Here is a 24052-nt window from a genome sequence, read left to right on the forward strand (position 1 = left end):
AGACCCACAGCAATGTTGATTGTGACATTCATTACGCACGTCATTAGCAGAGTCATTAACAATGGGGGAGCATGATAAGGAGTGTTTGGAGACAGTTATCTGCTGTAGGCATTGGGTAAATAGAAAGGGGGGATATCTTGCTCTGGGTACATGTGTAAAACAAGAATACTTGTTTGGAGGAGTGTGATAAGGAAAGGGAGAGGCAGTTGTAGTTTTAAGTTGTTTTTCCTGGCCTGCCAAAAACAGTGCCAAGAATCTTGGGGAATCAAAATCTGAAACGCCTCATCAGGAAAAGAGAATTTATTCGACCACATTTTCTGCTTATAAGATAGAAAAATATAAGTTCCGAAAAATTATTGTGGCTGAACATTGATCTACAAACATTGAAATAATGATCATCTCTGTGACTTTAAAAAAAACTATTAAGAGACCACTGCAGCATGATCAGGTTCTCTGGTTTGACTATTTATAGGTATTTGTTTGAGTAAAATGAACGTATTTATTTTATTTTATAAACTAGTGACAACATTTTCTGTGTTGGAATTCAACAGACACTGGAATGGCTGCTATACATGTAGAGATTGAGATTTAAGAAACATTTGGAGTGGTCCCTTCATTTTTTCCAGAGCTGTACATGAATGTAGTCACACACAATATATTTCCATTATTTCATTCAAACAGCCCACATACCACTGAGTGCTCAATATGCATGATTTTAAATAATTAAATTGCTCAGATTGTTGCATGATCCTGGTACAATACTTATTTACATATTGCTAATTGATTCAGTTGCTGCTATTGTGCCTACTAATTGACCACCAATTACGTCATTAGTCTGTGTTAGGCTGTTTTGATAAGACTTAACTACTTGCAGATGAGATACGTGCAGACCCTGCAGTATCTATGTAACCAATCTGTGCTGTCTGCCACTAAGAACATGTCAATTACTAACAATTATCCAGGCATCTACTGTATGTCTGAGCCAAAATACTGAATGCTGACGAAACTGAATGTAAAGTTCATTGTAAAGTGATATAGGTATTGGGTCTAATGCCAGCCTGAAGGCTTGACTCCCCCTGAATGAGACGAAGTGTTGTACAGAGCCTTGGCATGGCCATACAAGGAGAAAAATCCTTGGCAAAGATGCCTTCAGTATTCAGTTCCTTCATTTTTTTGGTTTCATATTGACCAATTAATAAAGGTTTATAGTTTTCTTATATTTATTAAGAATGTTTTAATCTATATTACGCAAAGAAATAAAGAAAATCTTGGCTGTAAAGTACTTTTTCATGGTCAATGAAAGCATATATTCATTTCCACAGCTGTTTTTAGCTCTGTAGCACATTGTGGATCTTTTCAGGTTAACTACCAGATCTGTATCCAACATTGAACAGTTACTTCCACCATGCTATATCATGAGCATATGGTACTTCACCTGCATAGACAGTTTAAAGCCACTCACATGTTCAAACAATACTTGGCGAAAAGCTGAAACATAAACGGTGTGAAATGTCCTGTAGAGCTAGAAAGAGGATTTGAAGGGTCTTAATGATGTGCTAAATATCTAAAATAGGCTCATAGACCTGTGACTGTATTTATTAAGTGACTCTGATTTGTCGTTTTAAAATGGCCAAAAACCTTTTATAAACTAAGAGTAAGTAAAACTCACAATCTTTCCGGAAAACTGCGGAGAAAAGTGTTATTATAAACACCTATGCTGCATCTTGGTGTCCGGTAAACTTTCAAACTCATCGATTCATCATTCTTATCAGCCAGGCAGTCCTGATTTATTTTCAGTCTTCTCTTCACTACCTTTCCACCTACTCAGTCTTTTCAGATGAAAGAACAGCTGTAAAGGATGTCATAAATTACACCCACTTGTTATGAGAAAGCTGTATAGCAGATGAGATTCAGTTGGGGCGGGAAGGAAGTCATACACAGTGTAAAAGAAACACAGTATGATTGAAAGACAAACAGTCAATCTTGCAAGTCGAATAAATATGTCTTACTTTTGTTTGGTGAAAATATGATCTTCTGTTTTTTTGGGCAAGCTATACTGTTAAAATACTTCTAAAACCTTCCCCTTCAAACAGTCACATGATCATACATTTGCATTTATGACATTTGAAAATGTTATTAATCATTTTTTTGCTACAATAGTTTATATTGTTTTTCTTTTTGACAAGTACAAATAATCTGAAGTTGTGGAGAAAAAAAGTGCAAAAATGAATGTGTTTTACTCGAGCAACTTGTGGATCCCCTCCACACACTCCCCTTTTCCCCCGACAACTAATGGCTGATGGTAATTACATTTAATGAGATCATGGGGTCGTCTGTAGAGTGCACTTCTGCAAATTGCTCTCAGCATGGGGTCTGAAGTGGGATAAGGTAGGGGGCAACGAGGCAGTGGAGGAGTGTTTGCCCAGTGTTTGGGGGCCTGGGCCCACATAGGCTCTACCTGTCACTCAGTGAGCAGTGAAACATGTCATGCATTTGTCTGCCTTTGTCCTAATTTGTTTGTCTGGCAGAGATAACCACACAGAGGTGATGCTTGTCTCGTCTCTATTGTATGCAACCGTTGTCAGCCCATCACGTCCATCCATCTCCAGCCGGCCCCCTTTCTCCCCTCTTTCCCTTTCTCCCTGCTCCACGACTGGTCATTTTGCCACTATTTTCTAGCTGCGGGGGGTGACCCGGGCAATTTAGTTATCCATTAACAACTAATTGTCTCCTCCTACCCTGTTTTTCTTTAACAAACAGCCCGGTGGGGGGGAAGTTTAGCCACAGTGACCTATAAAAGTCACTCTGGAAGAGGAGGCCACCAATGTCACTGCGTCGATCACTGTAGACTCTTTGCACATTTACTGGGACTTTTAGACTTTGGATTTTTATTTCTCATACTAAACAAGTGAATCATCTTTACTTTGAGTCACCTAGTTTTCAGTCTCACAAGCTTTTATTTCTTTTAATTTGTTGGTGGAAATGTTGGGCAATCTGAGGATGCTCTGCCTGTGTCTCTGCTTCTCATGGGCTGAAACTCGTATATGGGCCTGGATGCTCAACATGCCTCACGGCCCTCCCAAGGAGGGATCAAAAGCCCTTAGAGACAGCGCTGCTTTACCCAAAGCAACTACGGTAAGATACTGGATATTGTGCTACTTACTATAATGAAATTCAAACCTTTATTTAATCTTCTTAGAAATCGTAAGCGTTCTTTTGAGCTATATTTAAGATATTTGTTATAATAGCAATACAAATCGATTTATTTAAAGGGGTAGTGTTGGTCAGAGCTTATATGCTTTTCTATTTTTTTGCAGTAAAATATTCTCAGAAAGCTCAGAAACTCATTGTTTAGAGAATATAGTAATAATCAGTGTTAACTCTCCCTACTAATATATAACTTGTGCTGTAAATTGTTAAAGACCATTAAGTCTAATAATTCCATGTTCAGGATTTTTTACAACTTTCAACATAAGTCTCTGTAAAGTTTTAACATTCCCCTTGTTTTTTCCCCCAGGCTGTGTGCGACCATGACAGGGCCTGTGGGCGCGGTTTCTCCTGCGATCGTCACTTTGGCCTTTGTGTTCCCCTACGAGGGGAGGGCCACTACTGTCGGAGGGATGCCCAGTGTGTCCGTGGACTCAGCTGCATGTTTGGAAAGTGCCACCGCAGTATTCCCAATGGACAAGAGGGTAAGAGTGCAAAAGCTAAGACTAATATGAAACATTAATACATTGTCATTGTCAGTTTGGAGTTTCTAAACAACTGGATCTAAAATAAACTGATGTTTCCCTTCACCCAGGTGCCAGATGTAAAGTTGATAGGGATTGTGGGGATTCTATGTGCTGTGCTCGACACCACGGTGAGCAGGTGTGTAAGAGACGTCTGATCCGTAGCGCGAGCTGTTTTGTTCCCGATGGCGGCTTGGCATTCAGCATAAACCAGATTTGTCCATGTGATGAGGGGCTACTGTGTCGAAAAAACGGAGCTTCACAACAAAGAGAGTAAGTTCAGCAAATCAATCTTCAAATAATTTTCATCTTAAATTATTTACTCAAAAAAACAAAAGACTCCAGGGCCTGTAGTGGTGATAATTTGTTAGGGAATTTGCACCACTTAATTAGAGCATAAAACCATGCAGGTGCTGCGTATTTCGAGCCATTTGTTTACATTTTGTAAGACTGGGACACAGCAAAGGTTGTTGGTATTGTGTTCATGAAAAGAATACTCAAAACAGTCGCCATACACACGAATACAACCTCATTTTTCGGAATGCTATCGGTTTACATTATAATCCCAAAGTGCATTGCACAAAGGAAACGGGGGAACTTTTCACAGCTGGAAAAAAGTCAAGCTAATGGATGGATGTTATTAAAACAGCTCCAAGGACAGCTGAGATAAAGCAAAAAAAAAAGCAGTTAAATCCTTCGAAAAACATTTTTTAGACAACATTTGTGAAGTTTTGTCGGCAGTTACATTCCAACGACGCAGTTTTTATTTTGACGAGCATTGGTACACTTTTTGTATTATTTCCTTTTTGTATGGAAACTGTCATTATTGTTTACTAACACGCTTGATAGGAGTAATGGGTATTTCAAGGACCAATGTTCCTTTATAATCTGAGCAACATGTTTCTAAAACACTTGTTTTTTAAGATGATAATAAATGACCTGTTTTCTTGTTTTAACCACATTTTGTTTGTCTTACAGGATAGATTTTATTTACCACCCAGAACGATCAAGTTGGACCTGCCAAGTTCCCAAATCCTAAAGCCAGAATTATCCTTAAAGCTATTTATTGTGTAAATATGTTGTATATGGTTGTATATATAAAAAAGTGTATGTTTTTCTAAAGATAGATTTCTTATTTGAGTCTTACAGCAAGGATGTTTTTATAATTATTTCATTTTGTAATTGTTGACAAAAGCACTACTGTATCTAGCTTAACAATGCCATAAGTTCCCTTCCTCATGCATTAAAGGATCTTTGATTAAATCTATTTTAAGTGTCTGTTACCATTTTAATTAAAACCATTTTTTTTACTGAAATCACTTCATTTTCAAGCTGCACAGATGGCCCATAATCAATAATCATACACATAAGAAAATGTATATAAAAGGTTTTGCTGCTCTCTTGTGGTGAACATACACCTAGAAGGTTTATTTGATGGTAATTATTACAAACACAATACAGGACTTTTGCCACTTACTTTAATCTAGTGTTAGACCAATGACTTAACTTAGCTTCAAAACTACATAGACAAGCATAGCTCAAGATAGTTTTGATACTTTCCCCCCATTTATCATATTCATAATCCATTAGTTGCTGAATTTAATAAAGCTGTTTGTGACATCTTTCAAGAAAGTTAATATTTCATACTCTAAAGATGTCACTGAAATTTAACAAGGACTGAGCCTTTTTTTGTTAAGCAGGCAGGGTTACATAAAAAAGAAACAACCCAAAAAAAGGCGCTGTAAAGCTAGCTGTCTCCTGGCCCGTTCTTAGATCGGTATCTTCCTTACCGACTCCCCTGTCGCTCTATTCAGATGCTAATTCTCTGCAGCTTGCCTCTTCAATTGCGGGCTGACTTGAATTGTTCTATGAAGGGCATTAGTGTCTAACCTTTTCTGCTATCGTTTTACAGCTCTCATCATTAAGTCTTTGCAAGGAGTTATTTGATCCTGTGAAGGGAAGTGCATGTCAAAACAGCAAATATTTAAAGCGTTATTAGTGCATTTGAGGCATACTATCTAACTTTTCCCTTGAGCAACTTTAGTTACCAGCTGTTTGAATTTCTTAAAAATGGCTGATTTAGCAAATATATCAAACCATGAAAAACTGGGAACTGAAATATGACATCCATCTGAGGCTGTAGGCAGAATGATACATCCAATACAAATTATGTAAACAAGCCATGAGAACACGCTTTACACACATACCTGATGTTGGCGACACAAAAGAGATAGCTTATCGCACAAGACTGAGAAACCCTATATTACTGAATGGTGTAAAACACAGGCCTATCATCTCCACTGTAGAACACTAGTCACTCAGTAGTGTATGCCTGCCCTTATCTGAGCTGCCATCTCTTACAGAAGGTAACCATACATGTCTGTTTGCACTATTTAGCTACTTAAATGCTTCTCTTTTTTTTCAAGAGGACAAAGAAAAGACACAAGGCCTATCTGTGACATAAACAAATGTACAGCAAAGCTTTTTTATGTGTCTCTTGTAAAACATATGTTGTATCTCAAGAGATATATGTTAAAGAGATAGTTTAATGGCTCAGGCAGCCGTCGTTTAGCTTAGATTAGCATAAAGACTGGAAACAGTGGGACACATCTTGCCAGACCATGTCGACCTACCAGCACATCTGAGACCCTGTCCACACGGTGACGAAAACTAACCGAATTCGATATAAAAATAGTTTTCCGTCCACACGGAATCGGCTCAAGAAACGTGTCCGTACACACGAGACCGCTTGACCCACTGGAGACGCTGTAGTACATATGCCATGGTTGCCATGGTTGCTTGGTTGCCCTTCTATTTATTCTCCGCGGTGGATTTAGCAACATGTAGTTCATGTAGTTCTCCATGTCCACTTGTTGCTGATGGTTGTGGTAGAGGAGCTGTAGATTTTGCACTAACATCTGTATCATAGCCGTTATCGTTATCCGCGTTTCCGTGTCGGCCTCGTGTGGACGAACCGTCTATACGTCAGAGAACTGTAGCGGATACAACCCGTTTCGTCTCCGTGTGGACGGGGTCTAAAACTCACTCAAAAAAAATGTGTGTTTGGGTTTATTTGTTGTTCAACACAAGAAAGTTAGTGGTCCCAGCCAAGAAATAAACCCAATTAAAATAGCAGGTTATCCATTTTATAACATGGTTTCATTGTTTAAAATAAATAATAACCTGTTAATTTCTGAGCTTGATAGGTGCAAGTCGCTGGATTTTGTTCCCTTTTGGACAGAACCAGGGAAGCTGTTTCCGCCTTTCAGTATTTTGCTATGCTAAGCTAACCAGTAGTAGCATATACATTGATCTTCCTTTTTACAATAGAAACTGATTGAGAATATTTCCAAGATTGAATATATGAACAAACCATTTTTTACAGCACTTTGACATGGATAAAACTAAAATATACTGTAGCATTTTAAAAATAGACCTTTTTTACACAAGAACATTCTATAAGCTCAACATTGAGCTTAAAGTCCAGTATCTGCCACACTGAAGATGCTCGTTAAAAAGTGAAATACATTAATCTTGAAAGTCATAAATGTAGGCTGTTCATCGTAAAATTAACACATTTTCCTCTATGCCTAATTCTAGAAAAAGTTACTTTAAGCCCTCTGAGAGGTAATCCTGAGAGACACTGGTCATTTAAAAGTGAATGTCTGAGCAGCACAGAGAGCTTTTGTGAGCAGCCTCACAAAAGAGCTCTTAAACCTTAAGGGGGGAGAAGTTGAGATAGGAGAGAATGGGGGAGAGTTGATTACACTCACTTGTGATGCTATAAAACCTCCTGAAGATGTCAAGATGTTATAGAAGCACTCATGCTGTAGTTTGTTGAAGAGCCATGAAGATACTTTGACATCAGACTTTTCAAATTTGGAGTCAACTTTTTCTTTCTTTTTACAGGTGAGTCTCTTTTACAATGACAGATTTAAATAATTATTTATTGAATATTCTGTCTATAAATATTTTCTTAAATCTATCTGCAGTATCACATCATGGCTTCTGTGGGTGCATTGTTAATGCTTTTGCCTGTTGCGTGGACATGCTCTCCCCAAAAAGCAGGTAACATCTTATTTATCACATAACATCCACAAATATTCCTGTGGATCAAAGATTGTTCAGGTTCATTGGAAGTTTATTGTTGTAACATGTAACCCTTATCATACTAAATCTTCAGATCTTTAGACCCTCCATTCGGATCAGGAAAAAAAAACGTTTATTGGAAAAAAGAGTAAATGGAATGAAGTCAATTTGTATATACAGAGTAGAAGAAGCAGCAATAGAAATACTAGACTGACAATATTAAGTTAATATTCCTAGTTTTAACTAAAGTAAGTTTCAGGCTAAATATAAAAGTGTTTAAGTGATGATTCAAATTATTATTAACAAAGTGTATCTCTATGATTGTATCTTATTTCAGACTACGTGATGGTGTCATGTTTCCCCAACGCCATCATTGCCAACGTCCCAGAGTGTCCCTACGGTTGGGAGATCGAACAGCTGTCCCTGGGTGGAGTCTGTTACTCTGGAATACACAGCCCAGGCTACTACCGCTTTATCATCCCAGACCTGACTCCCAAAAACCACTCGTACTGTGGCACGCACTCTGAGGTGAGATACAATACCTCTAGTACCTATAATTATGGTGATAGTTGTTGTTTTCTTGCCCAGTGGTAGTCTTCCAGAAGCTGTCACAATTTGACTTTGTAACCATGTTCAAGAAAAATCTTTTACGCTACAATTTATAGATCTTGATCAGTTTAAACTATATATTTTTACCAGAATTAAGATTTTCGGTCATCAGACGTCTGCATCCTAATCTATTATTAAAACAAGCTGAGCAAACAGCATTAGAGAACACAGATGTTTAAAATGAAACCATGAGAAGCTTATGAAGACAACAACTCCCAAACTCAATGTTTCTTTAGTTTTGATTGAGAGACCCCTATTGGCAGAAATTACAAATTGTACATTTCAAAAGTCTTGTTTCAAAAATGTAAATTATAATTGTGTCTCTCTAATGTGGATTTTTCACAGTACATACCTGGCAAAGACCCTAAGTACGTCTTCTATAACTCCATTGTGTCCAACGACACGTCGCTCACGGTCAGAAACCAGCCGGTGAACTACAACTTCAGCTGCATGTACCGAGCTGCCTACCTGGTTAATAACGCAGTGTTCAGCCAAAGGTAAGCATCGATACACGACACAAGGCGACATCTGTTACCGTGCAGACGATGAGTGCATTCTAACCCAATGACTTGCAGTGTTTTTACTAAACCCTCTGCTTTTTTCAGAGTGGCAACAGTTTATGTCAACAACGGGAGTTTAGGCACTTTTAGGTCACAGTTGTCCATGACTGTTTTCACGGTGAGTAGCAGTTCACAGATTTAGTTTTTCCAGTGGCAGGTTATAGTCATTAGATACATGCAAATAAAAGATTGTCAGGCACGGTCAAATAAAAAAATAAAACATATAAAATATAAATATATATATTGTAGAATTCAAAGTTCCTGTATGCCAAAGATGCTCCCTATGTGATCGAAACGTCTGAGATCGGCTCTGAAGTCTTCATTGGCATCGAGGCCAAAGGACTAAGTAACAGGTATAACACATTTCAACATTTTCCTGACATCTAGTTTATGTTCCATACAGAGTGGATACTTTATATTATCATTTGCTGAACCTCTCAGATTCAAAATTGTGATAAACAACTGCTGGGCCACGCCGAGTCCATACTCAACAGACAAGAAGAGGTGGAGTCTCATCATCAGCAGGTACCCTTGCGCCTCACTAAGGACTTTTTTTTACATCCCAATTTTGTTTCAAATGTTGGAAGTTTAACTTCAGCTCCTAAAGAAAAAATAAAATAATCTGTATGATTGGGAGTATGGCCATTAGAGCTTAAAATAACGCAAACTTTTATATCAGACTTTTAATCTTCTTTTATTTTTATTTTTTATATAAGAAAAAAAAAAGATCTTTTTATTTTGAAGGCCTGATTTTCTAACGCTGTGCATGCAGTAGGCGTTGGACTGGAAGTACCGGAGACCATAAACGGTTTTGAAAACTTCTGTCAAGTAGTGATCATCTTCTCAATAAAACATCTTTGCTGATGGTTTTTCGAGTCTTCTGGCCAATCAGAATCAAGATTGTTGCCGGAGAATAACTTTGCGGTAGAACTCTTCTTTATACATCCATGGTTACAACTTCAGATAAAAATGAACACATAATGAAATATGACCCCCGGTTTGATGATTGACAGGTCACAGAACAATTGGGGCTATTTACCCTACCCACAATTCACACAGACAAGTTCAGCTGTCAGAACAAAGTGAAAAACAAACAATGGCATAAAATATTATTAAAATGTCGGGTAGTAATAGATCTATTTATTTTCTTCTCAGAGTGTACCAGAATGCGTAGTTTATATGTTAGTATTTCTAAAAATCTCTAGGAGGAGAATCCCCCCAGACCCCCCTTCTGGAGTTTGGTTTTCAGCATGTGTGCCTTTTTATGTTATACAGTTCAGCTTTGATTCCATCATCTCATTAAACCTTTTTTAAAGCATACTTTAGTTCTGTGAAGGGATATAATATTGTATGCTGAAAAGCGTATTACAGCACGATTTTTTGTTGAATAGATTTGAGTGGTTCAAAATGTCGACTGTTACAAACGTTGTACACTGAAAAAACTGAAACGTTGACTATAATTAAATGTATTATGTCACCAGATTTCACATAACTGTATAATGTTAGTTGAAAGCAATACAATAAATTACGTTTAAATAAAAAAATATTAGGTTCAACTTAATATTATTGCTAACCTAATATAGTTGTGTGAAATGTGTTGATAATGCATTTAATTGAAGTCAACATTTCAGTTTTTTCAGTGCAGTGAATCAGGTCTTAAGTAGTTAGAATATTTACCCCAGTGAGGGTTGATTATTATATAAATCTTTAATATTGGTATTGCTGTTTTTTCTTTTTTGTCAATTTTCAAAAGTGTGACACAATGTTCAAGTCCCCTTCTCCCTTAGAATACAAGTTAACTTAAATAAACTCATTTGTCCTAGGTCAGTCAATGGGTTTTGATGTACTAATACCTCTGATGAGTTTATATGATGTTTTAAAGTGTAGTTGAATGTAAAGGAATCTTTTTATTATAGAGTAAAATGTTGTTTATTTTCCAACAGCTGTTCCTCCGATAACACTGTGACTATTTTTGAGAACGCCAAAGACAGCCGCTCCACGTTCAAGTTCAACTCTTTCCGCTTCCAACGGCTGGAGAAGGTTTCCACCGTCTGGCTGCACTGCGAGGTCCAGGTCTGTGATGGAGAGAGGCTCGTCTGCCAGCCAGTGAGTACAACACCTTTAGATAATATCAAAACTTAAACCACTGGGAAGTCTTTATCTTTTCCTTTCCTGTTCATACATTTCAGAGAAACATTTTCTTTTGATTACATTTACAAGCATTAATTTTGCAGACACTTTTGCTTAATCCATGACAACTTTCCTCTTTTTATTTGGAACAGCTTAAAAAAGAATTGACATAAATGATGAATCATATCGTAGTGAATATTTGAATGCATAATGTATACTTTTATTTGAATATTTATTTCTAAGTATTCTTAGATTAATTTGACAATTTAAACTTCATTTTCCTGCTCGTGACTTTCCTAAAGGCCCCCTGCTCGTCCAGAAGTTTGTTAACAGAGGCAGAACCGAGTGGGGGGGTCCTTACTGCCGAGTTCCACCTTAAAGGTATAGTACGCCATGTTGCCTATACATGCTGAGGTGTTTTGAATATTTTTAAATATTAGACAACTTTTAATTTAGAAAGTCAAACATCCCAGTGAAGTTAGAATAAGTAAATACAGGTGTTGGTGCTGGAGGATTTAATCAAAGCCAAATGTAGCATTGTTGTTCCACTTCTTTCAAATAAAGAGACTCAGAACCCTGACTTTCCCTACAATGTAGGTTTTAAGTTGTTGATTTAGTTTTTTGTCACTACTGTATACATTTTTATTTTGTATTCTGATTTTCTTGTATCTCCTGACAGGTATTAATTCCTCCAATAATGGACACATAAAAGGTAAAACACATGTGATGCAATGATAACTATGATTGAAAAGTATTTTAATAATATTCAGAGATGTGGACAGGAATTGATATTTCATGTTTTCAGTTCCCTGTTCAAACATTGTGTATTTTTTTTTGGTGCTAAAATGCTGTTTCAAAGCCTTCAATACAATACCAGAATTGAAATTCTGGTAGAAATAGGTGTTTCATTTATATGTTGACAGTGAAGTTATAAAATGTTAAAACTTAGGGAGAAGAAATCTGAGAGGATACGAACTCTAGCTAAGCTAGCTACATCTAATCTTGTTGAATGTTGTTTCTCTTTCATCGTCCTCTTATTTCTCTCCCATCGACATTTGATCTGGTCTCTATGTTCGTTTTCCTCTGCAGGCACTTCACTTTTCATCCTGCTGGCTGTCTTCATAAACACAAGTTGTAATTTAGTAAATGGATCAAGAATGTGGTAAAAGCTTGTATTCACGTCACCCCACACTCAAATGAAAGGACATTCTCACCATCTCACAGATATTATTTGTATTTAGCCATGGATACTCTATTAACTCACATAAATTACTTCACTGCTCTCTCCAATAAAGATTAAATGACATTTTGGAAAATAAGCGATCCTTGTCCCTTTTTGTTTTTAATTATGAGTAACCTTTTAAAGGTCCCATGTCATGGCCATTTCTACTGATCATAATTCCATTGTTGAGGTCTACTAGAATAGATTTACATTGTTCAATGTTCCAAAATGACATTGGTTTCTCATACAGCATCTCTGTATAGTATGTGTATTCACTCTCTGTCCTAAACAGCTTGTTGGAGCTCCTGCCCCCCCTCCCTATGAGCCCAGTGTGCTCTGATTGGTCAGCTCGCCCACTCTGTTCTGATGAGTCCACCACTGTTACAGCGGAACATCAATGATTACCAGAAAATGACACCAGTAAGGGCAAACAGATGAGAATGCTGCATGGGGTCTGGGTGCCGTGTTGGCGGGACGTTGCGGGGCTCGCTGCTCCGCCCTTTGAGGATCGAGGAGTGGACAGTGTGAGCTGTATTACTGGTGTTGTTTCCTGGTTGCTGCGTGGGGTCTGCGAGACAAATAATATTTATTCAATTCCAATAAATCTACCCAGAAAAGGTGTGAATGGATTTATTGAAACATAATCATTTTGATTTCATACAGCACTGTTGAATCTGATTACTCTTTATGTGTTTTCACTCCTCAAACCATATTGGGATTAGAAGCAGTGATAATTCATTATATGTTACAGAGTCCCAAAACAAACAAAAAGAAAACATTTTAAAATCCATTGTTACAAAATCACCAGTGTCCCAAGTTTTACATAAACTACTTTAAATTTGAAAAAAGCAAGACAGAGTAAAAGTATAATGTTTTTTAAATTACTTCTCTTGTAACATGTTAAATATATCAAAGTGATGTTATACTTTATACTAATAACAAAGCTTTATCTATTCATTCCTTGTTTGTCATATTAAGACATCATATAAATATATTTATATATATATATATATATATATATATATACATACATATACAATTGCAAGAATAAATATGTCCGTGTAACAGAAAATGACGTGTCAATTCATATCAAAACAAGCAGGACCTTTTTACTTTAGCATTGAATCAAATTATCCGGTGTAAAAGTGTTATCTATCTAAATCACAAAGTATTAATATTAAAAGTATAATCGGCAGGAAACAAAAAAAAATGTGATCTAGTATACCAGATCTTCACTGTTGCAAAAAATAAATAATATATATAGATACATTTATAATCACTCTATTCCGTTTTAGCATTTCTTGCATTCTGTGATACCCACCAAAAAGTGCTTTGTAGATATCCTTTATCCAAAAGTTGTGTTGTTCTCTACATGTCTACTCTAGTCATCATAGTTTTTGTCAGGGTTGTATGGGCCCGTTTCTCAGCGACTCTGACCATTCCTAGTTTCTGGAAAGATCACAGATTTGAAAATACAACACTGATTTTTATACAATACTACATTCATATTCAATGGGTTTATCATAAAAAGGGAGTGTAATGTGCGTTAACTGTACCTCTGTTTGTTGTTTCAGATTATTAGCGTGTGGAGAGCTGTGAGCAATAAGAGGAGGATTAAATCCCTGTTTGCTCAGCAGCCAGTAAGTCTTGTGAGATCCTTTACCCTGTCATGGACCCAAACACACTGGTTAAAAACATAGGATTTACATGCTATTGGAGAAATATTAAGACTCTAGTCACCTTCATTTCTATTGCTCCTCTTTCCTCCAGCTCAAACGAACCAGCCTGGAACAGAATGTCAGCAGTGCACTGAGATATGTGAATCTTCAGGGCTGTAAAATATACAGAAGAGAGTGGCACACATCTTAAAAAGTATACTTTTAAGATACACAACTGTAGACATTTTAAAAGTTAATTTCAAGTCAAATGTCTGTGACTAACAAGACTATGCTAATGTTAGCATATTCTTGTTATGTTAGCATAGTCTTGTTAGTCTGGTGTTTTCCCGGTTTAGCAGGCCTGTTAGCATGCTAATATTAGCTGATACATGTTTGGAGATATGCAGTGATAAACCAACCAATTGTTTGACTTGATGCTGCTATAAGAAAAGTCAAAGGATCAATAGACTCATAATGAGTCATCTTTTTGCACATTAATAACAACCAACTTTGTATATTTGCATCTGCGAAGGTGAGACTTCAGTTCACTCACGTAAGCTGTTGCTTTCCATGCGAGACGCAGTGTTCACCGTGTCGCCAAAGAGACAGTAGCGTGGCATAGTGGTGCCTACCACTCCAGCAACCACTGGACCTACAACAAGGTGTTTGTATTTATGGGCTCAAAATTATCCAATGTCAATTATATTATGTAAAAACAGACACCAAGTGTATAGGACAACAAATTAATTAAAAGGAAACATAAATCCTGCATATTTATATACTGCGTTGATTGTAAGAACTACATGTCTCTTACCAGAATGTATACCAATGCGGATTGCAAGACTCTCATTGGGCATATGGTGGATTTTGAAGACTTTGATGGCTCCCAGGAAATGCAAAGCCATTGTAGATATCTCCAAAGCGTGCTGATTGCCATTGCTGATGGGTAGACCACTGGCTACCATGTATGCATCACCAATTGTTTCCACCTATAGCAAAGATGATATTCTCAGCAGCATTTTTTAAGTAACAATAGAAATCTGTTCCCTGCTAAAGAAGCAATGTGCAATTTAATGAAAAAAATCTACATTTCATAGTAATAGTTATTGCGTAACATGCTTGATTGCCTTCTTGCCGAGACATAGAGGATCAAAACTCATATTTCCGCGGTAAATTTGAAGCTACAGTTTAGTTTAGTTTTATTAAACATATTTATGTCAGGGAAGATGTACAAAAATACATTAAAGGTCTCCTATCATGCAAAATGCACTTTTTCATGTCTTTAATACATAGATATGTGTCCCCGGTGTGTAAGGCAACTCTCAAAGTGTCAGAAAACAAAACCCTCTCTCTTTTCCTCCGTACCCAAATCTCTAAAAACGGGGATACAACGGATCTGATCCAGATTTGCTGCCGATATTACGTAATATCAGAAATGTGGGCTGGCTGTATGCCCACAGCCCTATCAGAAACGTCGCTATCAGAAACAATGCGCAACGTGTGAAGTAATATGGTCTTTATTTACATGAGCAAGCATCGCTAACACTCAGAGCTGACGCTGTACTGGAGAGAGTATGTGTAAAAAAGCAGGATATAAAAAGGTACTCGGCCACCTTGTGGTAAACCCGCAAGAAAATAAGCATTTGAGCTCCATACTGTTTCAGAAATAATCCTTGATGTGGTTTTGAACATGATATGGCGTTTAATCACGGCAGCAGCTGACAATCTCTCGGTAGAATTCTCCTGCATAAGCTCCCCTAGAATGGGTGATCTGTTTGGTATTTTGAGCAAAACACTTCATAGACATGTATTTTATATATCTGAGACTTTAATATATGCCTACAAATAGTATAATAAGAGACCTTTAATCAAAATAAAAAATGCTTTGTACCAGATTTAGCTAGCTTACTCTGTTGCATCTCCCTGGCACGCCTTAATTACAATGTTGATGCAATTTTTTTCCCACAAAATAGATACATAAATAGGGTAGGTGACGTCACAGAGACTAAACCATTATTCGTACAGTCTTTGATTTAACCAGGCCATGCTGGGTTCACCTGTTTCCAGTCTTTGTGCTAAGCCAGGCTAACCAGCTGGTAGCTATGCCTTCATTTTTGCAGCACAAAAATCGTTTAAAGGTCACATGTCATGGCCATTTCCACTGATCATAATTCCATTGTTGAGGTATACGAGAATAGATTTACATTGTTCAATGTTCCAAAATCACATTGGTTTCTCATACAGCATCTCTGTATAGTATGTGTATTCAGCAGTATTCACTCTCTCCACTAAACGGCTCGTTGCAGCTCTTGCCCTGTGAGCCCAGTGTGCTCCGATTGGTCGGGACCAGTCGGGACGTTGTGAATCGCGCTGAGCTCCGTGGAGGTGTGATTTCCTTGTTTAGCGATTCACAGCGAAACACAGCTGAGCACACACAAAGTCACAGCCGAAGTAAAAACAAAAAGTGTGGCTTGATATTGAGTAAGAAAAAGGTTGATAAACGCTGTGAGAATGGGTCTGCAGAGAGAATTTCGCCGCGATCCCAACTGTCTGTTATCAGCCTGCAGCCAGGGAGGAGAAATCAGCAGAGCTGCCTGCACTGAGTGTGTGTGTGAGGAAGTCCGTGGATTGGTCAATTTGGACCAATCAGCGGGGGCTTAACGTAACGGCTCCGCGGACGTAACGTAACGGCTCCACGGATTGGTCCATTTCGTTCTGGGGGACGACATGACATCATGATGTACCCGGAAGAATCAAATGGACAGTGACGTATCTCCAACGAGGCGTTTTGGGGAGGTATTTTCTATGTTAGAGTTTACTCGCTACATGGTATACTTTGAGGGTTTTGACTCTGCACACCATTTACATGCATAAAAACCTTTATAACACACAAGGGGACGGGTAATAACCGGAAAAGCATGACATGTCACCTTTAAATTCATTTCCCCCCAAAGATTAAAACATATTTTTGCTTAAAGAATATAACTTCAGCATATCATTTAGACAGCAGGTCAGAGCCAACACTTTATGAGTTTTCTTCTTCATTCAATGCATACAGCTGAATAAGAAACTAAAAGTGCTTTGCATGACTTACTTTATAGACATCGTACAGCTTGATGACATCATCAAAGAGGCTGTAGAGGTCATTGAGGAACGTCACCACCTCCATCGCAGAGCTGACGGAGCACATTGAAGTGAAGCCCACGATGTCGGAGAAGAAGACGGTAACCATGCTGTAGCTCTGTGGCTCCACCGACTTTCCCGCCATCAACTGATCTGCGATGATCCTGCCACCAAAGAAGCACCAGCACTGAGAAGGTGAGGGATGGACGTCCATTTAACAGTTGTCATGTGATTCAAATGTATCATTTTGATATGTCACCTTGGTAACATGGTGGAGAGAAGCTTATCTGCACGGATCTTCTCCGCCGTGAGCTGATCGGTCCTCTCCTCCACCACCTCCTCCAAGTGATTTGCATATTTCTCCAACTTTTCCACCATACTATCCAGTATATTCGCATGACTACAGTACAGAAAATAATTACAATCCTTTAAGGAATTTTCAGGTTCAGTTTGTTCGTTTGTGATTCATTTTTTTCAATATTCATTCTCACTCATTAAAACAAATCTTGACATAAGCAGATGGGCATTTTAACCATGTTTGCTATTGAGTCCTTGAAGGACAATTTACCTGAAAAAAAAGATGTTGAGCTTACGTGTAGCACTATTTATTTATTGTACTAGATTTTTTGGCTGTGATTTGCAGTGTTGGGATTGTCGGCCACAGAGGTATTTCTGTTCACTGAAATATTTTGGAACTGGAAAACACTCATAAACAGTGGATGGATTATCTTGAGTAAAGAGGTAATCAATTCCTGAAAAAGACATTGCTGTTGAGTGTTTTAAAATGTGCTTTGTCGTTTTACACACCACAAGCCGATAGCCATCTAGTTCCATTATATAACAGAGAAGACAGATAACCATGGCCGATATCTCCAACGCTTGGCTACTCACACCAAAACAATCTAGATAGATAAAAACACTACAGGTTTCAGAACAAGATATGCACTACCTTCAGTTAAAGCATTGCACATGTATTCAGTCACTACAGTTATTTTGAAGCAGAAAACCAAGTATATCCAAGGTCGACATATTACATACGGCAGACAGGGATAACCTTTTATTTTCTCACAGCCTTTTGGAAAGTATAAGGTAAGACAAAAAAGGTCTGTGTGTGGCCTGACCTTTCTGGGCTTATGTTCCTCAGCTCTCTCCGTATAGATGAAAATGGCGGTCGGCGGTCAGGGTTTTCATTCCAGCAGGCTTTCAGCACTACGTTTATTTTCTCATCACACAGCATGTCACAGAGCACTGGGCGGAGGGGTTCCCCTTGGAAAGGCGTCCGCAACTGCATAATAATCTCTGAAGAAAAAAGGTAAAAATTGGAATCATCGTAGTGTTTGAATTTGAGTTTGAAAAGGAATTGATATGCTTTTATCATGCTAACCTTTGGGCTCCAGGTTGATGTCCTGATAAGGGCCAGACTTAGCATTGTACATGAGCTCCCACATGATGATGGCAAAGCTGTAGATGTCAGCTTTGGGTGTCCCATTGACCTGAAGACCGAGATGTCTCAGAAGCTCGGGGGCTGTCCAGTAAATCTCTACAAAAAACAAATCCCCGTGCATGTGTTACCTCCCTTTTATGATGTGTTAAATGCTGTTAAAAACGTAAAATATGATTACTAGGCATTAGAGTGCTCCCACTGACCTTCATGAACAGGGTTTTCCAGTGGGACAAACTTCTTTTGGTTCCCGTATTTAAACTCCCACAGGCCAAAGCCAGTGAGTTTGACCTGGAGTCGACTGTCCACCAGACATGTGCTGGGCTTCAGGTTCCCATGAAATTTCAGGTTACTTTTGTGAATAAACTCCATACCCTAAAACCCAGATGCACAGATTAAAGTGATGAATTTTCAGGACAAATAAAAAACAACCTGTTTATATTTCAATGAATTGTCTCACATTGACAATGTCGTAAGCAAAAGACAGCTTGAACATCGTATCCAGGTCAACATCTGACTTCATAAGATCCTGCAGAAATCAGGGAAGTTAAATATATAATACACAATAACAATCACAGGGTCACTACAGACATACATGTAATATTGAGTTGCCCAGGCTTGTTGTTGCTCACTTTTGTCATGTGTAAAACAATGCTGATATGAAAGTCATAATCACATAGTACGCCTTATGTTAGTTTAAATCAAGCTGGAGTAGATTATAAATATTTTAAATCATTTTAGCACTGGTAAATAACCAAAAGTATTAAACAGAATAAGAACACCCCTTGTTATTGTAGGTGATTTTCTACCCTTTGGGTTAATCCAGTATGGCTTTGGGTCTATATTGACAAACATTAACTAAGAGAAATGGGGCAGCTTTAATGTTGCAGTTCTGCTGTGATGTAAAGTATGAAATAGAAGTGTGTACACTGACCTTCAGACTGCCTTTCCTGCAATACTGGATGATCAAACAGACATTTGGTGACACGATGCAAACACCAAAGAACTGAACCAAGTTCTCATGTTTCATCTCTTTCATCTGTCTTAAAGAGTTTTACACGGGTTAGGCACAGTATGGAATTATCAGGGCTACTAATGTGTCCTAAAGAAAAGCATTTCAGCATTAAAAGGTTAACACATGTTCTGTAGAAAAATAAGATAAATATGTTTCTTTTTTCGCCTAAACACTAGTTATTACTCGTTATAGTTGGATTTACTATATTTGTATTAGGGTCACTCCTGGGGGAAAAATATGATGGAGCTGGTAGAAAGGGTAATATTCAGAGAAAAAACAAGATTAACGTTTTAAATAAAAAAACGTTATTTTAAACGTTATTATTGCACATTTTGATTTAAAATGTAATAATTCCTTTTTTAACATAGAATGGCCCTCATTGTAGGATTTCACCTAAAATAAAAAAAAGATGCACTAAAACATTTAAAGTATTTTTGAACCAGGACAACATGAGTGACTTTACCGTATTGAACTCTGCGATTATTGAAGGTTTCCCGAAATGCGAGCTAATGTTGTTCTTGAGGTACTTGATGGCCACTTGATTTCCCTACATGGAATTACATTACATACATTAAGGAAATCACATATTAAGCAAACGGTCACAGTACAGTACGCTCATTTCAAACTGGTACCTGGTAGAGACCTATGGTGGTGTAGATGTGTTCTCTCACTGGCTTGGACAAATTAGAGTGAGAGCTGTTGCTCTCTCTCTGACTGGTCGTGGTGCTCAGAGATAAACCATGAAATCCCTAGAGGACACACACAGAAGAAGCCTGTGAACAAAAGCAAAATGTAGACATACACAGATGTATGCTCATTCTCTATCTGTTTCAGCGCTCATACAGCGCATCATACCTTGATGATGGTGATGTCGCTGTAGTTGATCAGCCACCAGCGGGAGCCGTCCAGCCTCGTCTGGAGACGAAACTTCTGCAGAACTAGGACTCCGATGCACAAAACTGCCAGAATACCAATGAGGGGGAAGCCCACGAGCAGAGCCAGCAGGGCGATGTCTGCACCCCATCAACAAGGGACATGATGATGCTGGTTAGTATGGTTTGTTTCACGAGTGGTCTTTAGCAAACATAACATTTAGATGATTGCTGAATTTACTAGATGCATATTATACTACTCTTACCATTAATGAGCCATTCACAGAACTCATTGTTGAACCCGCATTCTGGTTTGTCAGAGGGAGGTCCTGCTCCTGCTCCTGGCCAGACCACAGAAGCAAACATAGACGTTGGCCTGAAATGAAAACGTTGGCCTGAAATGAAACATTTTTTGGTGTGATATCCCCTAATTGTAATCATAAAACAAATGTGAAATTATTTGATGTATTTAGTTTTATACATATTTTACCGGACATCTTTGGTCTGACTGTCGAAATTGAGGATGGATACAAACTTGGTTTGGTCTCCCACAAGCTGCAGGTCATAAATGGAATAGTCCAAGTTTCTCTCCCCCTCTTCGTCAAAATGGACTAGTCCAGAGGCCCCTGTAAAAATGATCCGTGGTGAAAAAAAAGAAACATATATACTTTACTTAACATTTCAATGTTTTGCTACTTTAAACATCAATACATTTCAGAGGCAAGTATTCTTTTTACTCTACAAAACATAATTTTGTTTTTATTTGAAAATAGACATTGTACATTCAGAAAAATGTAAATGTACCCGAGTTTAATAAAATAAAGATGTAAATAATTTATATTATATATATTTATATTTTCGAGCTGTAGTTACCTGTAGTTTCATAGATTTTATAAATCATAAATAAACTGATAAATTACATATATACAGATTTGGCCACCTAGCAAAAAAACAATCATCTCTGGTTTCCATATCCATACTCCTCCCAAAATAATACAATAATAAGAGCAAGTACTAACCATTAAATCGAATGTTGTTTTTATTTTTTAATCTCCGCAGGAGCTCCTTTCTGTCTCGAGGGTCTTTTCCGTCTTTGAGGACTTCCTTCAGCCCCATGGCGTAAAGAAGCACTGCGTCGTGCAGGTAGGCAGCGTACGGGCTAACCTGAAATAACAGAAAATTAAACAATTGTATATGTGATTTTACTTTTTATCAGAACAATTGGAAAATGAGTTGTTACAGCTCAGGAAAACATGGATGCATACCTCTCTTTCAGAAGACAGGTGGCTCTGAAACGGGTGTTCCTTAAGTCTTTGAAAAACTCGCTCAAAGAAGTCAAAATACTCGTAGCCATCGTAGGATTTCTGGCCAATAATAAAGGTCATGTCAAAAGCTCTGATGGCAGCTTGGTCCATCCTGTTGTTCACGGCATATTTCCACAAGTTATCCTGCTCAGGAAAGAGATTGATACAGTTCACATGGAAGAAAAAGATAAGTTATTGTTGACAGCAGTTCATAATTGTTCTTTCCATTTCCAAAGCTTGTAGTCCAATGAATGGTGCGGGAGACTTTTACCTCAGCTGATTATGTGCGTAACTTTAGATTTCTACTCACCACACTGCCACTGACTTCAAAATGCTGCACCAGGAAGAACACATAGTCACCATGCATCAGACCTTGTCGCTCAGCCTCCAGCAACAGAGCCATGGAGTCCTCTGAGTTTGTTAGCACCACAATCACTGCATGGCAAAGGACACATTTACTAGTCAGAAATATGGTTATGCGTGGTTTGAATGAGCCTCGAACTATTTCCTTCTTACCTCTGGCCACTGTTGAGATTAACTTAACATTTCGGTAAATCAGCTTCTGATTGCTGGTGTCAAACTTGAGCGCAGCAGCTAATTGGAATTTGGCTCTCAGGGGCTCCTCGATGGTTTTCCACAGAGCATCAACTTTGTCCCAAGTGTTCGATTCCAAGCCCCCTCCGATCATCGCCACGTGGCTCCATCCGAAGAACTCCAGGGTCTTTATCAGGACCTCCGAGCTTCTTTTAAGAGGCGGCACGACTTTGATGTAGGAATCGTAGATGTCACTGTTGTCCATTTTAGCGGATAGACCCACAAATCCAAACATGGGGATGTTCCATGTCGATGCAATGAGACCGGTGACCTGGAAATAATTTTTTAAAAAGCTTTAGGAATCCACAAAATATCTTTAAAAGTAATTTTCCATGAAAAGTTGGAGGGCTTCCTGGTGAAATAATTGTAGAAGACACCATGCTGCTGCAGAGTATAAATCATGCAGAAATGGGAAGAAAACTAAGGACATACTGTACCAGATTCAGCACATCATATCAGTATTTTTTTCTCTTTTCTCCCATCTTTTGCATGATTTACAATCTACAGCAGCATGGTTTGAAAACATATGCCTTCCACTGAATGTGCTTCGGTTTGAGCCAGGTGTAACACATCTGTAAACCTTCACCATGAAGAGAATATGAAGAGAAGCGGATCAGATTCCAGTTTTACCCAGTGGTTGAAGAAGTATTTAGATATTTTACTTAAGGATAATTAGAAATATCACCATGTAAACATACACAACTAAAGAAAGAGAGAGAAAGATTAGAGATTTGCAGTGTTTAAAACCAGCCTCAAGCTTTGGCTAAAATTAGCACCAAAGGGTCACCGCTAATATTTATCTTATATTTATTATATTTCTCATACTGATTCTATTTATTATCTCACATTGATAAACATTGTTGAATGTAATGTGCTTGTTTTCTGTGTTTATCTTCCCAGGAACAACTTATGCACATCAGTTTCTTTCTAACTCTGGGGAATTACTTTTAAATATACGCTGTCACTTTAATAAAGAAAAAGTAATTATGTTTAATAATGAACAATAAAACCAAATAAGTATAAATTGAATTCCTGCATTCACCATTAGGCTACTTTGCTAAAAGTATAAAAGTTTTAGGAATAAAAACTATTTAAAGTTATATAACATGTTTTTATCTTTATAAATGTAATTACCTTTTGGACTTTCCACAAAAAAATGTACATAAAAACATCTAATGCAAGAATTATCAATTTCTGCATCACATGGATCATACCTCAGCTTCTTCGGGACATGCTGGACCAAACAGCGCAGACACATTCTCGCTCCACACCTGCTGAATGAATCCTCCCAGGGAAACTTTAGGACTACAGTCTGTATCCTTGAAGACAAAATCCAGACTGTAGTTCCCCAGGAAGGAGGGGTTGGTGTTCACCTTCTCCACGGCGATCTGCAGGGCGGAGCCCAGCCGCAGGGCGCTGAAGGGGAACGAGATGTTCCAGGGAGCCTGGAAGCCGATGATCAGCCTGTTAGACCCGTTGGTGTCGTTATTGGTGACGGTGGCGGATGTCAGTGTGAAGTGCAGCACCAATATGAGCCTCATGTCAGGAGAATACACCACCCTCATCATCACTTCCATCCTATTAGGTGATCCATGTTACAGGGTTTAAATAGACAACATCCAACTTTGTGATAGGGAGGAGAACATGTAAATATGTGGAGGCGGGTGGGAGGTCCAAAAGGGCATTGAGTGCATTATTTTCTTT

At 38.1% G+C, this 24052-nt stretch overlaps 4 protein-coding genes across 4 annotated transcripts in view; 3 read left to right on the forward strand and 1 right to left on the reverse strand.

The window, feature by feature from the left end:
* Nucleotides 1-24052, forward strand: part of acsl5 (acyl-CoA synthetase long chain family member 5) — a 75026-nt gene that overhangs the window by 38834 nt on the left and 12140 nt on the right. Inside the window, exons 3-6 of the mRNA XM_034218087.1 lie at nucleotides 17101-17317; nucleotides 18357-18434; nucleotides 20413-20625; nucleotides 21510-21593. The gene's annotated coding sequence lies outside the window, so the exon portion shown is untranslated. The remainder of the gene's footprint in view (nucleotides 1-17100; nucleotides 17318-18356; nucleotides 18435-20412; nucleotides 20626-21509; nucleotides 21594-24052) is intronic.
* LOC117547381 (dickkopf-related protein 3-like) lies at nucleotides 2799-4999 on the forward strand. Its single transcript, XM_034218097.1, has 4 exons — nucleotides 2799-3135; nucleotides 3518-3692; nucleotides 3803-4004; nucleotides 4710-4999. Exons 1-4 carry the CDS (start codon nucleotides 2983-2985, stop codon nucleotides 4768-4770), a joined length of 591 nt encoding a protein of 196 aa, XP_034073988.1. The 5' UTR covers nucleotides 2799-2982; the 3' UTR covers nucleotides 4771-4999.
* Nucleotides 7633-12478, forward strand: tectb (tectorin beta). The gene is made up of 10 exons (XM_034218094.1): nucleotides 7633-7799; nucleotides 8158-8348; nucleotides 8775-8926; nucleotides 9035-9107; nucleotides 9239-9342; nucleotides 9431-9514; nucleotides 10933-11095; nucleotides 11422-11500; nucleotides 11799-11831; nucleotides 12209-12478. Exons 1-10 carry the CDS (start codon nucleotides 7733-7735, stop codon nucleotides 12283-12285), a joined length of 1023 nt encoding a protein of 340 aa, XP_034073985.1. The 5' UTR covers nucleotides 7633-7732; the 3' UTR covers nucleotides 12286-12478.
* On the reverse strand, nucleotides 12957-23925 carry gucy2g (guanylate cyclase 2g). The gene is made up of 22 exons (XM_034217982.1): nucleotides 23563-23925; nucleotides 22271-22619; nucleotides 22065-22189; nucleotides 21716-21898; nucleotides 21470-21614; nucleotides 20941-21076; nucleotides 20717-20826; nucleotides 20434-20591; nucleotides 20211-20327; nucleotides 20042-20125; nucleotides 19498-19602; nucleotides 19024-19092; nucleotides 18770-18938; nucleotides 18507-18662; nucleotides 18244-18421; nucleotides 17382-17522; nucleotides 17094-17286; nucleotides 14814-14988; nucleotides 14553-14651; nucleotides 14082-14173; nucleotides 13898-14005; nucleotides 12957-13790 (listed from the first exon to the last, which is right to left on the reverse strand). Exons 1-22 carry the CDS (start codon nucleotides 23923-23925, stop codon nucleotides 13710-13712), a joined length of 3336 nt encoding a protein of 1111 aa, XP_034073873.1. The 3' UTR covers nucleotides 12957-13709.

This window comes from Gymnodraco acuticeps, unplaced genomic scaffold (assembly GCF_902827175.1).
Source record: "Gymnodraco acuticeps unplaced genomic scaffold, fGymAcu1.1, whole genome shotgun sequence".
In the NCBI taxonomy this organism is placed as follows: Eukaryota; Metazoa; Chordata; class Actinopteri; order Perciformes; family Bathydraconidae; genus Gymnodraco; species Gymnodraco acuticeps.